General features: G+C 36.6%; 3 protein-coding genes across 4 annotated transcripts in view; all 3 read right to left on the bottom strand.

Annotated features, from left to right (window-relative positions):
* Positions 1 to 123: 123 nt before the first annotated feature.
* LOC136666617 (tumor necrosis factor receptor superfamily member 5-like) lies at positions 124 to 5,470 on the bottom strand. Of its 2 annotated transcripts, XM_066644921.1 has the most exons (8): positions 5,455 to 5,470; positions 5,236 to 5,361; positions 4,992 to 5,147; positions 4,168 to 4,252; positions 3,890 to 4,086; positions 3,488 to 3,510; positions 506 to 537; positions 124 to 396 (listed from the first exon to the last, which is right to left on the bottom strand). In XM_066644921.1, the coding sequence occupies exons 1-8, from the start codon at positions 5,465 to 5,467 to the stop codon at positions 360 to 362; spliced, it is 669 nt and encodes a 222-aa protein (XP_066501018.1). In that variant the 5' UTR covers positions 5,468 to 5,470; the 3' UTR covers positions 124 to 359. The 2 variants fall into 2 exon arrangements, with proteins under 2 accessions (XP_066501018.1, XP_066501019.1); XM_066644922.1 differs by lacking the exons at positions 124 to 396; positions 506 to 537 and adding an exon at positions 3,246 to 3,378.
* A 2,151-nt stretch (positions 5,471 to 7,621) lies between these two features.
* LOC136666492 (tumor necrosis factor receptor superfamily member 14-like) lies at positions 7,622 to 14,896 on the bottom strand. The gene is made up of 8 exons (XM_066644694.1): positions 14,656 to 14,896; positions 14,374 to 14,457; positions 14,155 to 14,280; positions 13,909 to 14,064; positions 12,911 to 13,000; positions 12,225 to 12,815; positions 10,431 to 10,480; positions 7,622 to 10,324 (listed from the first exon to the last, which is right to left on the bottom strand). Exons 1-5 carry the CDS (start codon positions 14,702 to 14,704, stop codon positions 12,930 to 12,932), a joined length of 486 nt encoding a protein of 161 aa, XP_066500791.1. The 5' UTR covers positions 14,705 to 14,896; the 3' UTR covers positions 7,622 to 10,324; positions 10,431 to 10,480; positions 12,225 to 12,815; positions 12,911 to 12,929.
* LOC136666491 (tumor necrosis factor receptor superfamily member 14-like) overlaps positions 12,225 to 21,244 on the bottom strand; it is a 58,535-nt gene continuing 49,515 nt past the window's right edge. Inside the window, exon 7 of the mRNA XM_066644693.1 lies at positions 12,225 to 12,247. The gene's annotated coding sequence lies outside the window, so the exon portion shown is untranslated. The remainder of the gene's footprint in view (positions 12,248 to 21,244) is intronic.

Genomic DNA, 21,244 nt, shown 5'->3' with positions numbered 1-21,244 from the left:
TAGACATATCTGTATAACACTTAAAGTTTAGCACTATTTATTTCAAAACAATAATAATAATAAAGTTTATTAAAAATTGTTAACAAATAAAAAAATACAAAATTCAAAGTAGTAATTGCCACAGTAGTCTACAATTATCATAAGTGAAAATACAACACTCTACAATTTTCACTTAATTCTCCTTAGTGTCTCTTGCTCTTGTTTTTGCCATATGTTATCAGTACTTTTCAAGTAACTTTGAAGAAAAATGCTCCACAGTGGGCAAATGCCATCAGGCCACGGGGAGGCAAATAATACTTAAACAGTAGTCCATGCCCACCATGTTTTAAAAAGTGCTCTTCAAAACTCGTAAGTCCACTTCATAGCAGAATTGTATCCTCTTCTCTGTTTTCTTCTCTTGAAGAAGCAAAAGCAAAAAACATATAAATAAGCAAATAACTTATTTTCCATGACAAAAAAAAAAAAAAAGCTGTTAATGTATAAGCAGAGGCAGAGTCATACTTACTGTGTATTTTGTGAGGTTTCTGGTACAGGTACCTGTTAAACACACGCAGGAGAAAAAAAAATACACTCAGAGTCAATCTTACCCAAATAAAATGTATAATCAACATATATGCTCATATGATTTTCACACCATTGCTATTTTAATGCTACACTAAATATATTGTTGGTCCTCCAATAAAGATGTCCTAGCTGATGTACTGGTATAGATTTTAGATTTTTAGCACATCAGGAATTGGAAACTTACACTAAAACAGGGGCGTCCAAAAGGACAAATGGGGCCCGCTATAAGATTTTAATTGGCCCGTGGCTTCACATTAAATACATCATTAGTTGCCCGCTGGAACTTGGCAGTTTTTGTTTCACCTGACGGTGGCAGCAGTGCGCTAATGTATAGGATACGGCACCACTGTGTTTAGGAACTTAGCTTAAATGCCATTCATTTCTCTGGGCCAACAAAGTAATTCACAGAACGACATTTGGTGATGGCTGCAGCAAAAGAAATGCAAAGCTCACAGTGAGAACCGAGTGATTTCAAGAGATCAGCGAAGTATCAGCAATAAAATGTTGCCCTTTACACACTTTTGATATCCTGAAGCAGTTAATGCTTTAAAATGAAATCCAGTAGTTAATATAAACTGTTTGTAAACTTGTGTTTTTCACATTTTAAATACACTTTTATAAATTATGAAAAATATACTTGGAAAGAGAGACTGGCCCTTACATATCTTGATATGATCCCGTTTGGCCACCTTTGAAAAACCATTTGGACACCCCTGCACTAAAACTTTCATTCATTGTTTGTAACCGCTTATCCAGTTCAGGGTCGCAGTGGGTCCGGAGCCTACCCGGAATCATTGGGCACAGGGATGCACCCTGGAGGAAACCAGAGCACCCAGAGGAAACCCACGCAGACACAGGAAGAACGCATCAAACTCCTCACAAACAGTCACTCGGAGCAGGACTTGAACGCACAACCTCCACTTCCCTGGAGCTGTGACTGCGACACTACCTGCTCTGCCTCGATGCTGCCCTTACACTAAACCAATGTTATAATTTTGTATATCAATTCTGCCCTTTATAGTTTCAGAGAACCAGCCACATTAATACTGAATATCATCCTACCTCTCACATTCAATGATCACAACAGTGATTCTCAAACTCTGGTACCTTTACCACTGGTGGTACATGAAGCAGCAAGAGGTGGTAAGAGGGATTAATTAATAACTGAAACTGATATCTAAGGTTTTCATGTAAATTACATAATATTTCATGGGGTCTCATTAAAATTTGTTTGTGTTTTAAAAATACAACATGGCCTAGGCATACACTGTAGTTCATTATGACTGAAAGGGAAGGTGGCGAGAGGGGGCTGGACAGGAGTTCCCCCGCGGTTTTCCACTGAGGGAGGGAATGCAAGCCATCAGTATTTTGTGAAATCCATGTAAAGAAAGCCCAGTTTTAGTTCCTTACTGGACGTAAACAATGTATAGAGACAGACGTGGGCAGTTGGGACTTTATTACAAAAGGGCAATGAGAAAACAAGAAAAACAAACCGAGACCAACCCCAACAAATACTCTGGTGCCCCGAAGGACATAATCGAGTGGCAAAAAGAGAGAGAAACAAAGCGAAAATTCTGTTTACGTGAAGACGAAATAGAGGAAAACGCTCAGCAGAAGAAACATGGCTGTTCCTCACATTAGAGTTCTACTGTTTAACACGGCGCTTCCTTGACCTCCTGACACAAGCTCCAAGAGCTGCTATAAGCACCTGCTCAGAGTGCCGCGCCTTTTTACTTATAGCATTTTTAAGCACATAACTAATATTTAATTGACTGCTCTTCTTGCTTTTTGTTTCTTTCAAAATGCTTAATATCATTTAACAAAAAATCTGTATTATCTCGATATTTTTATTTATTAATTTTGTGAAAAAGAATGCAGATTTTAAGTAAAAAAAAAAACATGCAAAAATTTAAAAAAATTTCACCTTATTCACCCCCACCTGCCCCTGGAAGGGAGGAAGAACCAGGCGCACACTTGTGTCAGTGATCATATTCAAAAGGTGGTATTTTGAGGTTTTGGTTTGATAAGGGGTGGTATTGGTTATAAACAGTTTGAGAACCACTGATCTACAGTTTATGTAAATTAACAAATTATTCAATAAACTACAGGCATTTAACAAGAAAAAAATTCATAGTCAATATTGTAAGTCATAGTCAATATTGCAAAGCTGATAACCTTCATTTCAAATAATGTTTGGACATGGCACCTAATTTTGACTAGTGAGGACATTCAGCACTCATTATAGACTTTAAACCACTGCCAGATGCACATGCACAAGACCAGTCTCTCTCTCATCCTCAGCTGTCTCTTAAAAGGGCAGGCAAGATGCCAGCCAAATTTAACGAGGCAGAGGATCAGCAGACAAGAAGCCAGAAGCAGACGAAAAGGTGCTCACATGGTTGAGGTTCATTGTGGAAGCAGAAAAAAAAAGAGTTTGTCCAACTGTGAGTTTGGAGGACATATATCATTGCTGTCCTATTAAAAACATGTATCTCCATTTTTGTCAATATTTAGTTTACTATATCATCTGAACACTTCCCTTCGCATCGCATGAACATTTCATGATGAATTAACTCATAGAAATGCCCCAAAATTAATTGGAATAAAATCTTTTTACACTCACTTCCATTGAAAGTTAAGAAGGGTTTTTCCTCCTTTTAAAAAGTTATTATCTTGGGAGATGTGTGTTTTCTGAGTCGTCTGGTTTCCTTCCCCAGTCCCAAAACATTTGTTGGTAAGTGAATTGACAATGCAAATATGTCCATAGATGTGAGCGTGTCATGGATTGGCACCCAGTCCAGGGTGTGTTACTGCCTGGTGGGGGGAGAAGTGATTTTGGGAGGGCTCAAGACCCACTGTGACCCTGAACAGGTTAAAGCAGCTACAGAGAAAGAAAATTTCTATAGAATTTGTTAGAACTTACTGATAGTCCATTGCTGTGGTTACCTAAATACAAACAAAACAATCAGTAGATAGCAGAGCACACTGCTCTAATATGTATTTTACTATGAAAAACAATACGCAATATATATAACAATAACTATATAAAAATACTATTCATAGATTGCACACTTACTATGTCAGAATAAAATATATTTGTCACATTATTAAGTGTTTGAATCAAACATTCACAGTCCCAGAGAACAATCTCTTATACAGAGTCTTACATACATGAGCACATGCATAATACAAATTCATCTGTGGATTAAAAGCTAAAGTTTGTACACTGGTGTATTATAACTGTATAAATGTAATAAATAAATTAATATATTTAACTGATTAGACATGCATTTTAATTAAAGACAATTAATAAAACAATACTCACCATACTTTTTTTGATGGTTTTTCTTATCTGATTGACCAATATATTTTTTAAATAAAAATGACAAACAAAAAAACAAAAAAAAAAAAAACAGAACTGCAGTTGCTATGAGACTGTCTCTCCTTCTCGATGTTGGTTTGCATTGAACATCCTTTACAGAATTGCCTTCTTTCTCCATGACCTCATCTCGGATTGAACAACTTAAAGAAACGATTGAAAATTGTTAAAAGGTTGAGAGACAAATGAAACTGTAAAGCTCACATGAGTAATGTTTAACTTACTTTGTCCATCTGGTGCAGTTCACCCCCAGTGGAGAATAAAATCCTTCTGGACAGGGGTGACACACAGTATCTGAGGTTTTAGTTCCTGTGAATAAATATAGAATCCTTCAAAACCTAGAAGACCCTTAATGGGGTCTAAAGTGTCATACATTGTGTGCATGGATAAAAAGCAGCTTGCACCTACATTGGAATACTAATGCCACTCCCAGACTGTGCTCAGAGAGCTCTGATAAGTGCATTTTGTTGATTCTGAGGAGTGTTGTATCATATTTCTGCTTTTTCCATTTAAACATTGCGGAACACTTCTTATAACACCCAAGTTTATAATTGTTAATAATAATAATGAACATGTCACAATGTGTTCTCAGGGGCTATAACTGCTATGAAGAATCTAGTTAGAAGTATTTTATCATGTAGACCTCTGAGAGGTCAATATCCACAATACTTAACAAATTTAGCACTTTCCAGCAAACATTAATGTCAAAATTATAATTGGATATTGTTCTAAATCTTTTTTTATATACACCACACATGAGTGCTTGGGATTTTCAATAGAATGTTCAGTGACATGGCAGAGTTTTTGAGTCAGTCAAGCTGGTGATCACTGTTTTTATGGAGTTCTTCACAGATATATTATTTGAAGTTGATGAACTTTTAATAGACTGGTCTCAATAAAAGATGCTCAGTGTTTTTAAAATGGTTTCAAACTCAGATTCCACCCCTGGCTTTACTGAGGCATATGTAACTAAATCTCTAAATGTAAATACAATCTAAATACCTATACTTGTCAATGATCAGGGAAATTCTGAAGCACCAGTACTCACCTGGAGTTTTTATTTCCTGCCCTTCATGACATTTTGTGTGATTCACTGCAATTGTACATTCCATCTCTGAGAAATCTGCACAGTGATATCCATCCATAACCTCACAGACTGCATTGCTTATAGTGGAACAGGGGCGTGAAAAATAAAGTCCTTGCTCTGAAATGGCACATTGTAAAACAGACAGGTTAACAGAACATTAAAACAATACACACCAATGGAATATACAACAATAAAAGATTCTTACCTTTGCTACAAGTTTTGCAGGAAAAACATTTCTCAAGGCAGTTAGGTTCATTCATAAATGTTCCTTCGGGGCAAGGTTTGCATACAGTACTGTTATCACCAACACAGTCCCTCAGCAGGACCATCCCTATCCAAGCATTCAGGGGATAAAATCAAATGCATTAATCATTATACCTGCACATCATTTTAACATAAACGATATGGCAGAGTTAGTAAATACCTATGGGGCACATGGGACAACATTCTCCACTTAATGATCGATATTCACTCTGGTCGCACCCATATATGAGCACAACATGAGCAGCTGTTTGGACAGGAAAAAAAACATATGTAGTTGGGTGTAAGCTTGAGTAAAATAAGTAAAAATACATTTATTTAATATATTAGTAGTTACACAAAGCAGCTACACATATTTCATTACTTGAACTTCACACTGTGTCACAAATTTGGCCTAAAAACTTATATAAAATTAAATATTTTTCCACTTATAAGGTTTTGGTACATTTATGTTTTTGGTTAAAATCAAGAACTAAAATAAAAAGAAAACAAAATTAAGTTTGACTGTACCAATTATGTTTACATTACAATCAAATTTATTTTGATTACTAATCAATATTTATTAATGTAATATAAAGAGTAGGTTCATTCGTTTGTTTTTCTTTAAGAACTTAAAACTGATCAAGGTCATTGTGGGTCCAGATCCTACATGGAATCACTAGGCAGAATGCAGGAACACACCCTGGACAGGCCTAACCAGTATGCTGCTTGTATACTAGTTATTAGCCCTCTCCAGGGTGTAATCCCACCTTACGCCCAATGATTCCAGGTAGGCTCTGGACCCACCGCGACCCTGAACTGGATAAGCGGTTACAGATAATGAATGAATGAATGAATGAATGAATGAATGAATACTAGTTATTATACATTCATCCAAAAATTCTCCATCATGTTGATAAACAACTGATAAACTAGGAATTGTATAGTCTATGAAATTTATTGCTAGACTGATCTGTATTGACATAAGAAGTAATATTCAATATAATTATTTTTAAAAATTACTGCAGCAACTTTTATCACAAGGATTTTGCCAACATTATAAATATTACTACTGTACTGGATGTTTGTGAGACATATAAGGGTTATGGGTCTCAAATCACAGACCAGTATTTATATGCTGTACTAATGAAGGCTACTTCTCAAAGAAATATAAAGATTTAATTCTGTGACAGGTCACGCTGCTAGTAATTTTCACTTGCTTTTGTTTTCCTCCATCTTCCGTTACACATAGCTGCTCAGCTTTAAGCACGCCTGATATACTGCGGGAAAGTTGGTTTCATATTCGACATTCGTTTGAGATTCTGAATTCCGCCATTTTTTTTACTCCGGTAAAGTTGGTTTCATATTCGCATATTCAGATTTCTTTCTTCAATAGCTCTCAAACGGTGCATACAAATGACTTAATACTTGCAAAGTATTGTTTTTGGGATCCAAGACAAGCAACTACAACTCACTTTATGTCAGAATTGTTTGCCATTTAAAAAACACGAAATATATTGTTTTCTATGGGCTGCCGCCATCTCCGCGAGAGCTAAGGGACCGTTTACAAACTACACTACATAGTAAAAACAAAGGTGACGAACCTCACACATGATGTATACTACATCTCTTACCTTGATAAATTTAACCATTACTGGCCCGTGGTGATACATTTTTCATTACAAATTTCAAATAGCTTTTGAAATTTTGATGATATTGTTTCTATACAATTTGTTTAGAAACAATATTTTCAAAAAAATATTGGACAATTATTATTTTGAATGTCATTTACTCAAAAAGTATACAGTAAAATCACTTCATATTTCATAGACACATAGTATAGTAAACACAGAACTGATATCTGTTGGTTGTGTGGACTACTTATTAGAAATTACCATATTATAAAGCAGTAAACTTGACTCATGTTAAAAAACAATGGACAATAATAGGGATTTTGAATATCATTTACTCAAAAACTATACGGTAAAATCACTTCATATTTCATAGGTACATAGTGTGGTACACACAGAACTGATATCTGTTGGTTGTATGGACTACTTATTCAAAATTTCAATTTTATAAAACATCAAACTTGAGTTAACATTAAAAACAATGGACAATTATAGGGATTTTGAATGTCATTTACATAAAAACTATAGAGTAAAATCACTTCATACTTCATAGATACATAGTGTAGTAAACCCTGAACTGATATCTGTTGTTTGTGTGGACTACTTATTAGAAACGATCATTTTATAAAGCAGTAAACTTGAGTCGTCATTAAAAACAATGGAGAATTATTGTGATTTTGAATATCATTTACTCAAAAACTATACAGTAAAATCACTTCATATTTCATAGGTACATAGTATGGTAATCACAGAACTGATATCTGTTGGTTGTGTGGACTACTTGTTAGAAATGACTATATTATAAAGCAGTGAACTTGACTCATGTGAAAAAACAATGGACAATTATGGGGAATTTGAATGTCATTTACATACAAACTATACAGTAAAATCACTTCATATGTCATAGGTACATAGTATGGCAAACACTAAATTGATATATATTGGTTGTGTGGACTACTTATTCAAAATAACCATTTTATAAAGCAGTAAACTTGAGTTAACATTAAAAACAATGGATAATTATTGGGATTTTGAATGTCATTTACATAAAAACTATACAGTAAAATCACTTCATACTTACATAGATACATAGTGTAGTAAACCCTGAACTGATATCTGTTGATTGTTTGGACTACTTACTAGAAATGACCAATATATAAACCGGTTAAATGCCGTTACTTTCTTTAAAATGAAGGGCATAAACTCAGGTCTTCACGCGCATTGAGTATTACCGTTTTGTCACTAGTATACGCGCACTAAAATCTGACGTGCGGCTAGTTTAACCGTGTTTTCTCAAACGGCGGCTGGCTTAATCGCAGTCCTAAACGGAAAGTACCTTCTATTATTCCAAAAGTATGCAAAGAAAAATAAATGAGTGTTAATGATAGTAATTATACACAGTATGATTTGTAAAATATCTGATTGCAGTCCATTAGAGCTTCACAAAAGAGCCAGGTAAAATAATTAGGTGTAAGGCGTAATGAGAAAGAATTTTCTTTTAATAATGTGAAAGATTATGATTTATTACAGTAACAACATGTGCGCTACAAACAACAAACGGTGGCGCTACAGTGTCACACAGCTCCAGGGATTCGGGGTCCGCTATAGTTATGTATTCATGGGCTTCCTCCCACAATTAAAAAAAATAAACATGTAGGTATCTTTCAAAATTGTCCATAGGTACGAGTGTGGTGCCCTGTGAGTGACTGGTATAGAGAGGGCCACGGCATTGAAAAAAAAGATTCTGAGAATAAAGTCAGAATTCTGAGAAAAATCTCGGAATAATTCGCTGCACGTATAATGGGGCTGACACAAAGTGGAACGCTGTGTGTTGCTTAAGTCATACTATGGTATAGATTTCAGGAATAAACACTCAGTTCTCTTCCACATCAGAACCACATATTTAAACCCTGCATCGGTGCACGAACCCGTTTATTCGGAAGAGGGCGTGTAGTTTCACAAGATACAATTAATGATCATGAAAATGATAGAATGAACTCGGGCGTACCACTATTCTCCATCACGTTACAGCTCATGGACTCGTACAATGAACTAAAGTCTTATGCATCGCAGTCAGGGGCTGCACTGACGGGGTCATCATGTCATGTGGATGCGTTTAATAAATAATTCTGTTCATTTCACTGACTGCTTCTTTCACAACTCACTCATGGCGCACAGATTGAGTCTGTCTGTCTACATATTATAGAAAATAATAACCCAAAAATATATATTCAAAAATATATCTCTGTATTTTCGGAATTATACAGACGCTTTTTACTCAATTATTCCGAGATTTTTTCTCTGGATTCTGACTTTATTCTCTGAATCTTATTGTTTTTTTCAATGCCATGGCCCTAAAACTCTGTCGTAGGAAACTCCATCGTAATAATCATATCTTTTCTTTTGAAAGATATATTAAGACTAGTGGCTGCAGTGGAACAAGTGATTGACAAGTAACTCCTGTTGTCGATTGACTTAATGAAATGTGATTGACAACGAAAGTCTAGGATCTGATTGGCTGCAGTAGAAAATGATTGACAAGTGCCCCCCCAGCAGCATAACATATATGACAAAACTGGAAAGAAAACATTCCAGTCAAATGCAAGACTTACTGTACAAGACTCATGGTGACACACGTGTCAAAAGCGAGTGAGGATGGAAGCAGAAAAGAAGAATGTGGACATAAGGAGCCATTTTTCAAAGAAATTCAGACAAGCTCACACAATCTCACATATTTTATAAAAGAAATATGTCAGCATTTGACCCTATGCTTCTTACATGTTCCAAAGCCTGATGATATCATTTTAGCCCGGTACCTACCACTAATACTTCCAAATGGCATCAATGCAAAAATTGTGATAGATCTGCATTGCAGGAGGATCAAAACACACTTGATTTTCAGGCAGGGGGGGATGGGGGAGTGTGGAGGAATTAACAAGCAGATAAACAGAATTTATCATGAAATGAACTTACAGCTGCGTTTATAACAACTCAAACATACGTACAAACATCTGTACAAATGTTAAATCTTTTATAAGATGCCTTATAATAAATCAATTAGTTAGTATCAAAACCTCAGACTGCAAAAATGTCATGTTTATTTTTTTTTAAATCTATCTATTATTTTTTAAAATAAATCTATAAGTTAGAATTTTCACTTAATTCTATTTAGTGTTCTTATTTTTGCCATATGTTTTTCATATGTACTCTTATTTACCCACACTTACTGAATTTGTCCTTTTCCATGTAACCTTGAAGCAAACTGCCCACAGGGTACAAAAGCCCCTCAGTACACAGGGGGGCAAATAAGTGATAGACCTTAAACAGCAGTCCAACTACCACCATTTTTTTAATATGAAGTGCTCCTCAAACCTCGGAAGTCCACATCATGGTGGTATTGTATCCTCTTCTCTGTTGTCCTCTCTTGAAGATGCAAAAGCAAAAGATAAATAAGTAAATACATAAATACATTTTTTTCCATGGCAATAATAGGATATTAATGTATAAGTAGAGGCAGAGTCATACTTACGGTAAATTTGGTACTGATGAACTCCCATGTGATGTTTCTGGTATAGGCTTCTGTGAAACACACACAGCAGAAAAAATATACACTTAGAGTCATTCATTCATTCATTATCTGTAACCCTTATCCAGTTCAGGGTCACAGTGGGTTCGGAGCCTACCTGGAATCATTGGGCACAAGGCAGGAACACACCCTGGAGGGGTGCCAGTCCTTCACAGGGCGACACACACACGTTTGAGTCACCAATCCACCTACCAACATGTGTTTTTGGCCATTGGAGGAAACCCATGTGGACACAGGGAGAACACTCCAAATTCCTCATAGACAGTCACTTGGAGTGGGACTTGAACCCACAACCCCAGGATCCTGGAGCTGTGTGAATGTAACACTACCTGCTGTGCCACCCTGCCACCCCACTCAGAGTCAATCTTACACAAATAAAATGTTTAATCAACTTATAATCTTGTATGATTTTCACAGCATTGCTATTTTAATGCTATACTAAATATATTGTTGGTCCTCCAATAAAGATGTCCTAGCTAATGTGTTTTTGTCACTATTGAGTTCAGCTTATGTTGTGTAACGTTAAGAGTCAAAATTGGATTTTTAGCATATCAGGAATTGAAAACTTCCACTAAACCAGTGTTATATATTTGTATATCAATTCTGCCCTTTGTAGTTTCAGAGAACCAGCCAAATTAATCATCGTATGTCTCACATTCAATGATCTACATCAGTGGTTCTCAAACTGTGAAAATCTTTTTATGTTTTCATGTAAATTACATAATGTTTCACAGGGTCTCATTAAAATGTATTTGTGTTAAAATATACAACATGGCCTACGCATACACCATAGTTCGTTGATAAGTTAGGTCTATAAGGGAAAGGTGGCAAGAGGGGCCTGGAAAGGTGTCACCTTGCGTTTTCCATCAAGGGAGGGAACACAAGAAATTTCCTTATGCAGGTGGGCCCCTTGGAATGGAGGAAAAACCGAAAAACCAGGGGCACACGTGTCAATGATAAGACTCGAAGGTGGTTCTTGGTCAGTATTGTAAAGCTGCTAACCTTAATTTCAAATAATGTTTGGACATGGCACCTAATTTTGACTAGTGAGGATCTTCAGCACTCATTATAGACTTTAAACCACTGTAAGAGGCACATGCACAAGACCAGTCTCTCTCTCATTCTCAGCCGTCTCTTAAAAGTGCAGGCAAGAGGATAGCCAAATTTAACGAGGCAGAGGATCAGCAGACAAGAGGCCAGAAGCGGATGAACAGGCGCTCACAATCCATGGTTGAGGTTCATTGTGGGAGCAGAAAAAAAAGAGTTTGTCCAACTGTGAGTTTGGAGGACATATATCATTGCTGTCCTATTAAAAACCTGCATCTCCATTTTTGTCAATTTTTAGTTTACTATATCATATGAACACTTCCCTTCACATCGCATGAACATTTCATGATGAATTAACTCATAGAAATGCTCCAAAATTATTTGGAATAAAATCTTTTTACACTCATTTCCATTGAAAGTTAAGAAGGTTTTTTCCTCCTTTTAAAAAGTTATTATTTTGGGAGATGCATGTTATCTGGGTCATTTGTTGTTAAGTGAATTGACAATTCAAATATGTCCATAGGTGTGAGTGTGTGACGTCCTGTGATGGATTGGCGCCCAGTCCAGGGTGTGTTACTGCCTAGTAGGTGAAGAAGTGATTTTGGGTGGGCTCCAGACCCACAGTGACCCTGAACAGGTTAAAGCAGTTAGAGAAAGGAAAACATTTCTATAGAATTTGTTAGAACTTACTGATAGTCCATCACTGTGGTTACCTAAATACAAACAAAATAATCAGTAGATAGCAGAGCACACTGCTCTAATACGTATGAAAAGCAATATGCAATAGATATATAAAAATAACAATACAATAATAACTATATAAAACACTATTCAAAAATGGCACACATACTGTGTGAGAATAAAATATTTTAGTTACATTATTAATTGTTTGAATCAAACATTCACAGTCCCAGAGAACAATCTCTTATACAGAGTCTTACATACATGAGCACATGCATAATACAAATTCATCTGTTGATTAAAAGCTATCTAATGTTTGTACACTGGTGTATTATAACTCACAGCTTATGTATTAAATAAAAAAGTATATTTAATTGAGTAGACATGCACTTTAATTAAAGACAATTAATAAAATAATAATGTTTTTGGTGGTTTGTTTTATCTGATTGACCAATATATATTTTATAAATAAAAATGATAAACAAAAAACAAACAAACAGAACTGCAGTTGCCATGAGACTATCTGCTTCTTGATTTTGGTTTGCACTGAACATCCTTTACAGAACTGCCTTCTTTCTCCATGACCTCATCTCTGAACAGCTTAAAGAAACGATTGAAAATTGTTAAAAATACAGAAGATAATTAAAGAGAAACTAATTAAACTGTAAAGCTCACATGAGAAATGTTTCACTTACTCTGTCCATCTGGTGCAGTTCACCTCCAGTGGAGAAAATCATATAATCTAAAAAAATTGGCTTGACACACAGTATCTGAGGTTTTAGTTCCTGTGAATAAATACAGAACATTTTAAAACCTAGAAATCTTCCATTATGTGCATGGATAAAAAGGGAGCAACATAAGGCAAAATATGTTAGTCTGTAATTTATCACATATTTAGTTATTATACAAAACTATTAAAGGAGCTTAAAGCTTCTACTAAAAATAATCTTGCACTTCAAGGCCCCAATGTAAATTTACAAATCATTTCTTAAGAATATCTTCCCTAAGTTTAATAACTGACATTTATATTTCACCTGTGTTGCTCTCCTCTTAATACAGAATAGCAGTCCTGACATATTATAAATAAGGAGACAGGTCAATGGGAGTTCTCATAACACTGTTTATGTCTGTTAAATATAACATCTCATCAAAAAGAGTCAATCACCTTGCTGCCACACCACAAGCATCAAGCCTCATATCTAGTAAACCCAGCTCTCAATCCAAGCCTCACAGTGAACCCAGCACTGGTTCCGAATTTCAAACTAAGTACATCCAGTGCTTATTGCGATTCTCCCAGCGTGTGCCATCATTTTGTGTACCTTTAAATGGGCTGTTAACTCGATTACAGAAATCAAAACCAAAACCTTAGTAAACCCTAAAGATTTGTGAAATCACGAACACAATTTAAAATAAAAATAAACCACAGCTTCTCTGCCTCAAGGCTGTGTGTTGCAGTGGTAACGTAAACAAAATTGTGTCTGCCAGTGATAGAAGGCTGTCAGTCACGCACCTTCATTAGAATATTAATGCCATTTCCAGATTGTTCTCAGAGAGCTCTGATAGCCATTTTGTAAAGGTTTCAAACTGAGATACCACCACTGGCATTACTGATGCATATATACCCAAATCTCTAAATAATCTAAATACCTATAATTTTCAATGATCAGGGAAATTCTGAAACATCACAACTGACCTGGAACTTTTATGTCCTCCCATTCATGACATTCTGTGTGCTTCACTGCCAATGTGCATTCCATCTCTGAGAAATCTACACAGTAATATCCATCCATAACCTCACAGACCGCATTGCTTGTAATGGAACAGGGGCGTGAAACATAAAGACCTTGCTCTGAAATGTAATGTTGGGAAACAGTCAGTTTATGACAACATTTAAACAAGTATACACACCAGTGAAATGTACACTAAAAACTATGCTTACCATCGCTACATGTTTTACAGGGAAAACACTTTGCCAGACCATTGGGTTCATTCATAAATGTTCCTTTGGAGCAAGGTTTGCATGCAGTAGTGTAATCACCAACACAGTCCCTCAGCACCACCATCCCTACACAAGAGTTCAGTAGACAACATCAAATGCATTGATCACTTTATCGTCACAAAATGTTAACATTAATGAAATGACTGAATCAGTAAATACCCATGGGGCACATGGGACAGCATTCTCCACTTGCTGAACGATATTCACTCTGGCCGCACCCATAAATGAGCGCAATATGAGCAGCTGTGTGGAGAGAAAAAAGGGCATGTAGTTAGGTGCAACCTTGAGTAAAAACACATTTATTTAATATATTAGCAGCTACACAGTTTTCGTCACTTGAACGTCACACGTTACGCGTTTTTCGCATTAAAATTTTCAGACTCTCCCAATTTGCAGGGATTGAGACAAACCTAAAAACGATTCCCCTCCAACTTCGCTTACCAAACAGGTACAGGAGCAAACTAGGGCATGGGTTCGTCTTTTTCATCATTCTCTTTCGAGTAAAACAAAGAACTATAAAGATTTAACTCTGTGACGCTGTTTGTCGTTTTGTTTCCACTTGCGTTTTGTTTTCCTCCTTTTTCTGTCGACAAACTGGAACTCCGTCACTCCACAAACGAAACTAAAATGGCTGGGACAAGGATATCCCTGCAGGCCGGAGTCCGCTCCAAGTGGGCGGTACAGCTCCAAGTGGGGGCGGAAAAACATTTTAAGCACGACTCAAGCACGTCGCTGGTTTCGGGATATGTAGTTGGCATAAAGGCTCTGGAGATGACCCAGAGGCTAAAGAACCCTTTTTATTTGTTTATGAAAACAGGGCTGATATGGAGCTGTTTCTAAAAGCTTGTGTTGATGAGCAGGGTCTCAAGGTCAATGCGATGTTTGTGGTTACGCCATGCCCATCACCCCATATTTTCACTGCAGGGCACCTTATACACCACAGTTCAGACAGTGTGTATAGTTTGATACTTTTAGAAACCTAGGCTGTCTGGTTAACTGTGATGTCCTGCTTTGCGTAAAATGCCCTGCACAAAATAGGTATCCTAGTTATTTTCTATCTTCTAACAAATTTCTATAACTAATGCAGCTCAGGTTGCTCTGTTTGAGCATTGTTTGGAAGTGTAAGAGAATGTCAGTTCCTTGGGATATTGTGTTAGATTTTTGTGTATTTTGTAGTGCAGCTGTATACCTCGTGACCATGTAATAACTTTTGTTGAGACTGCTGTGAGGCACATTCATTTATTCAGTTTATTTCAGAAATACACCATATGTACAAATATTTGAGGTCAAATTTGTAATGAACGTATTCTACATTAAGTTGCACCCATTAATAACACAGATGTGCACACACTGCCTCTCTAATCCCTGTAGAGAAAAACTGACAATAGAATTGGATTCTCTGGAGTAGAGAAACATTAATCTAATGCCAGGCGAAGAATATATAGCACCCCAGCACTGAGCTGTGCTGATGAACCCATATTTACTGTCATGTCTCTTGTTAGGAAGTGAGTAGTAGGATATATGTAAGCAAACATTATCATTCTCAGTTAAATGGTTATTCTCTTTATTTATTGCGAGAATTTCACATATTAAGCCAACCACAAACAAGTCTGTAAATCACATAATGCTGAAAATGTACTCTATATAATGTACTTAATGTTTAAAAGGTACAATATTAACACTGAAAACAAAACTGTTATGACATGGTCACCAGGCACACAGCTGTACTACAAAATACACAATAATCTAACACAATATCCCAAAGAACTCACTGACATTCTCTTAAACTTCCAAACAATGCTTAAACAGAGCAAGAGCCTAGGTTTCTAAAAGTATCAAACTATACACACTGTCTGAACTGTAGTTCAGTAGTTCACTTGGAAAAGCTTGGTCAAGCCAGCCCCCACTTAGTTTTGGTGGAACTTCGTATTCTGAACATTACGGTAAGAGCATGCAAAGGACCAAATTTCAAAATAAAGGCCCTTTGAATTGTCCCATTTCTGTAAATTTATTTCGAAATTTAAATAATTATTACAAAGAAATCATTAGTTTGCACAGAACAATTTCACTACATAATCATAGTACCACATCTGATTATGGCACTCACTGAATATCAAGTTATTCTGATGTGTCATTTCAAAATAAAGGCCCTTTGAACTGTCCCATTTCTGTAAATTTATTTCGAAATTTAAATAATTATTAAAAAGAAACCATTAGTTTGCACAGAACAATTTCACTTCATAATCATAGTACAACACCTGATTATGTCACTCACTTAATATCAAGTCAATCTGATGTATCATTTCAAAATAAAGGCCCTTTGAATTGACCCATTTCTGTAAATTTATTTCCAAATTTAAATAATTATTAAAAAGAAACATTTAGTTTGCACAGATGTATTTCACTTCATAATCATAGTACCACACCTGATTATGTCACTCACTTAATATGACGTCATTCTGATGTGTCATTTCAAAATAAAGGCCCTTTGAATTGTACCATTTCTGTAAATTTAATTTCAAATTTACATAATAATTAATAGGAAAACTTTAGTTTGCACAGATTAATTTCACTTCATAATCACAGTACAATAGCTGATTATGGCACTCACTTAATATGACGTCATTCTGATGTGTCATTTCAAAATAAAGGCCCTTTGAATTGTCCCATTTCTGTAAATTTAATTTCAAATTTACATAACTATTAAAAAGAAAACTTTAGTTTGCACTGAACATTTTCACTTCAAAATCATAGTACCACACCTGATTATGTCACTCACGTAATATGACGTCATTCTGATGTGTCATTTCAAAATAAAGGCCCTTTGAATTGTCCCATTTCTGTAAATTTAATTTCAAATTTAAATAATCATTAACAGGAAACCTTTAGTTTGCACAGATTAATTTCACTTCATAATCATAATACAACACCTGCTTATGTCACTCACTTAATATGACGTCATTCTGATGTGTCATTTCAAAATAAAGGCCCTTTGAATTTTCACATTTCTGTAAATTTAATTTCAAATTCAGATCATTATTAAAAGTGAACCATTAGTTTGCACAGAACATTTTCACTTCAAAATCATAGTACAACACCTGATTATGTCACTCACTTAATATGAAGTCATTCTGATGTGTCATTTCAAAATAAAGGCCCTTTGAATTGTCCCATTTCTGTAAATTTAATTTCAAATTTACATAATCATTAAAAGGAAACCTTTAGTTTGCACAGATTAATTTCACTTCATAATCATAGTACCACACCTGATTATGTCACTCACTTAATATAACGTCATTCTGATGTGTCATTTCAAAATAAAAGCCCGTTGAATTGTCCCATTTCTGTAAATTTAATTTCAAATTTACATAATTATTAAAAAGAAACCTTTAGTTTGCACAGAACATTTTCACTTCAAAATCATAGTACCACACCTGATTATGTCACTCAACTAATATGACGTCATTCTGATGTGTCATTTCAATATAAAGGCCCTTTGAATTGTCCCATTTCTGTAAATTTAATTTCAAATTTAAATAATCATTAAAAGGAAACCTTTAGTTTGCACAGATTAATTTCACTTCATAATCATAGTACAACACCTGATTATGTCACTCACTTAATATGACGTCATTCTGATGTGTTATTTCAAAATAAAGGCCCTTTGAACTGTCCCATTTCTGTAAATTTATTTCCAAATTTAAATAATTATTAAAAGGAAACCATTAGTTTGCACAGAACAATTTCACTTCATAATCATAGTACAACACCTGATTATTTCACTCACTTAATATCAAGTCAATCTGATGTGTCATTTCAAAATAAAGGCCCTTTGAATTGACCCATTTCTGTAAATTTATTTCCAACTTTAAATAATTATTAAAAGGAAACATTTAGTTTGCACAGATGTATTTCACTTCATAATCATAGTACCACACCTGATTATGTCACTCACTTAATATGACGTCATTCTGATGTGTCATTTCAAAATAAAAGCCTGCTGAATTGTCCCATTTCTGTAAATTTAATTTCAAATTTACATAATTATTAAAAGGAAACCTTTAGTTTGCACGGAACAATTTTACTTCATAATCATAATACAGCAGCTGATTATGTCACTCACTTAATATGAAGTCATTCTGATGTGTCATTTCAAAATAAAGGCCCTTTGAATTGTCCCATTTCTGTAAATTAATTTCAAATTTACATAATAATTAATAGGAAACCTTTAGTTTGCACAGATTAATTTCACTTCATAATCACATTACAATAGCTGATTATGGCACTCACTTAATATGACGTCATTCTGATGTGTCATTTCAAAATAAAGGCCCTTTGAATTGTCCCATTTCTGTAAATTTAATTTCAAATTTACATAATCATTAAAAGTAAACCTTTAGTTTGCACAGATTAATTTCACTTCATAATCATAGTACAACACCTGCTTATGTCACTCACTCAATATGACGTCATTCTGATGTGTCATTTCAAAATAAAGGCCCTTTGAATTGTCCCATTTCTGTAAATTTAATATCAAATTTACATAATTATTAAAAGGAAACCTTTAGTTTGCACGGAACAATTTCACTTCATAATCATAGTACAACAGCTGATTATGTCACTCACTTAATATGAAGTCATTCTGATGTGTCATTTCAAAATAAAGGCCCTTTGAATTGTCCCATTTCTGTAAATTTGTCAGGACATAACAGAAAGCTGACAGTCGCGGTACACAGTAAATAGTTCTTTTAATGTCGTTATCCAAAAGAGTAATCACAAGGCAGGCAAAGTTCAAAAACAGGAGCAAACAGTACCTCAGAGGATGGACAAAAACCGTAGTCAAAAACAGGCAGAGTTCGAAAACCAGAGAATACAAACAATACCAAAAGGGACAAGGCAGGAGACGTAAGTCGGGAACACAGGCAGGAAGTAGGCAACAGGAAACCGTCAGACAAAGTACAAGGGAACGCGTTGTATGCATGGGAGAACCAAAGCAATACTCGGCAGGGAACAGTTCACTGAATGGGGTATATATAGGGAGACAAACAGGTGTGTGTAATTAGAATTCTGGTGAGGGAGACCGGCGGGTAGTCATGTGACTGACAGGTGCATTCTGGGAATTTGAGTCCTGAGATGTAGGCGTGACAGTACCCCCCCCCCCCGAAGGCACCGGAGGAGGCCTGGAACGAGGACGGCCACGACGACGACCACCCAGCGGAACGGAGTTACCGGAGCTAGGGACGTCTGCACATGCGGAGGGCTGAGATTGACCTGGGTTTCTGGATCGAGACATAGGAAGGGACGAAGCGGGATTAGAGACTGATCCTCTCGGGCGACCTCTGGGACGGGGAGCCGGCTTCTCAGGATGACGAGAGTGAAACGCCAACACGAGACCCGGATCGTAGATGTCCTTTGCTGGTACCCATGAACGCTCCTCCAGACCGTACCCTTCCCAATCAATAAGATACTGAAGAGTTCCTCCACGTCTACGTGAATCCAGCACCTCTCGCACAGCATATGTGGAAGAGTCCCCAAAGTTCACTGCCGGGGGCGGAACGTCGTCGGGCTGCAACTCATTCAAAGGGCCTGGAACCACAGGTTTGAGGAGGGACACATGAAAGGAATTAGCAATACGGTATTGTGCAGGTAACTCCAACTTATAAGTAACTTCATTAATTTTACCAGAAATAAGAAAAGGACCAATGTACTTGGGAAGGAGCTTCCTGCACCTCCCCTCAAACCTGATATCCTTTGTAGCCAACCACACCCTTTCTCCAATCTGGAATACCGGAGAATTCGATCTGTTCCTGTCAGCCTGTTCCTTATATCGGGAAAGGGCCTCTGTGATGTGTAGATTGGTTTCTTCCCACACCTCCTCACTGCGTCTCATCCACGAGTCGACTGATGGAATCCCAGATGTTGCTGCAGTCCAGGGTGCCAACAGGGGTTGATAACCTAATATACACTGAAAGGGCGTGAGACCTGTAGTCGAGTTAACCAGGGAGTTTTGTGCTATTTCTGCCCACACCAAGTACTGGAACCAGTCTTGTGGATTCTCATGACAATACATTCGTAAGAACTTTCCCAGCTCTTGATTAACCCGTTCACACTGGCCGTTGCTCTGGGGATGATATCCAGAGGTGAGACTAACATTTACCCCTAAATGTTCAAAGAAAGCTTTCCAGACATGTGAAGTAAACTGGGGACCTCGATCGGATAAAATATCTTCAGGAATTCCATAATGACGGAATATATGTGTATATATAGCTTTAGCTGTATCCAGGGCCGTGGGTAATGAAGGAAATGGTATGAACTTAACTCCTCTAGAGAACCGATCAATGACTGTGAGGACTGTAGTACATCCTTCCGATAGAGGTAGGTCCGTGACAAAATCAAGCGCCAAGTGCGACCAGGGACGTTCTGGAACAGGTAGAGGCATTAATTTGCCTGCCGGAAGGGTTTTAGGTGTCTTCGACTGAGCACAGACTGAACAAGATGCTACAAATTCATGTACATCCGCTCTTAATGACCCCCACCAATATCGTGCTAGAATAAGCTGTGTAGTGCGTCTCTCTCCGGGATGACCTGATGACAGTGACGAATGGGCCCAGGTAATCAGCCTATTACGAAATTCTGGCGGTACATATGTTTTGCCTTCAGGACAAGCTTCTGATACTCCTTTTGACCTATCTTCCTGTGCAATCAGTTCGTCTAATTCCCATCTGTGAAAAAAAGGCAATAGGGTGTAACTTAGGAAGTTCCCCACTACGTTGAGATAGTACCGCCCCTACACCCGTTTCCGATGCGTCAACCTCAACCACGAAGGGGAGTTCAGGGTTCGGATGTTTTAATATGGGAGCAGTAGTGAAAGCTGTCTTGAGACGTTCAAAAGCACCTTGGGCCTGAGCAGACCAACACAAACGATGGGGACTACCCTTCAGTAAGGCAGTAAGTGGAGCTGCAATAGAACTAAAATTCCTAATAAACCGTCTGTAGAAATTCGCAAATCCTAAAAAGCGTTGAAGCTCTT

Source organism: Hoplias malabaricus, chromosome 14, assembly GCF_029633855.1.
Source record: "Hoplias malabaricus isolate fHopMal1 chromosome 14, fHopMal1.hap1, whole genome shotgun sequence".
Taxonomy (NCBI): domain Eukaryota; kingdom Metazoa; phylum Chordata; class Actinopteri; order Characiformes; family Erythrinidae; genus Hoplias; species Hoplias malabaricus.
This window is presented reverse-complemented; position numbering and strand designations above follow the sequence as displayed.

What these genes read in the sequence shown, in the direction of transcription:
- LOC136666492 (XM_066644694.1), bottom strand. Translation starts at nt 14,704, where the DNA reads ATGATGAAAAAGACGAACCCATGCCCTAGTTTGCTCCTGTACCTGTTT. An exon ending in TTTGCTCCTGTACCTGTTTG is followed by an intron (nt 14,458 to 14,655) that starts GTAAGCGAAGTT and finishes CTCTCCACACAG; the next exon opens with CTGCTCATATTGCGCTCATT. An exon ending in GGAGGACATAAAAGTTCCAG is followed by an intron (nt 13,001 to 13,908) that starts GTCAGTTGTGAT and finishes ATTTATTCACAG; the next exon opens with GAACTAAAACCTCAGATACT.
- LOC136666617 (XM_066644921.1), bottom strand. An exon ending in GCAGGAAATAAAAACTCCAG is followed by an intron (nt 4,253 to 4,991) that starts GTGAGTACTGGT and finishes ATTTATTCACAG; the next exon opens with GAACTAAAACCTCAGATACT. An exon ending in AACTGCACCAGATGGACAAA is followed by an intron (nt 4,087 to 4,167) that starts GTAAGTTAAACA and finishes CGTTTCTTTAAG; the next exon opens with TTGTTCAATCCGAGATGAGG.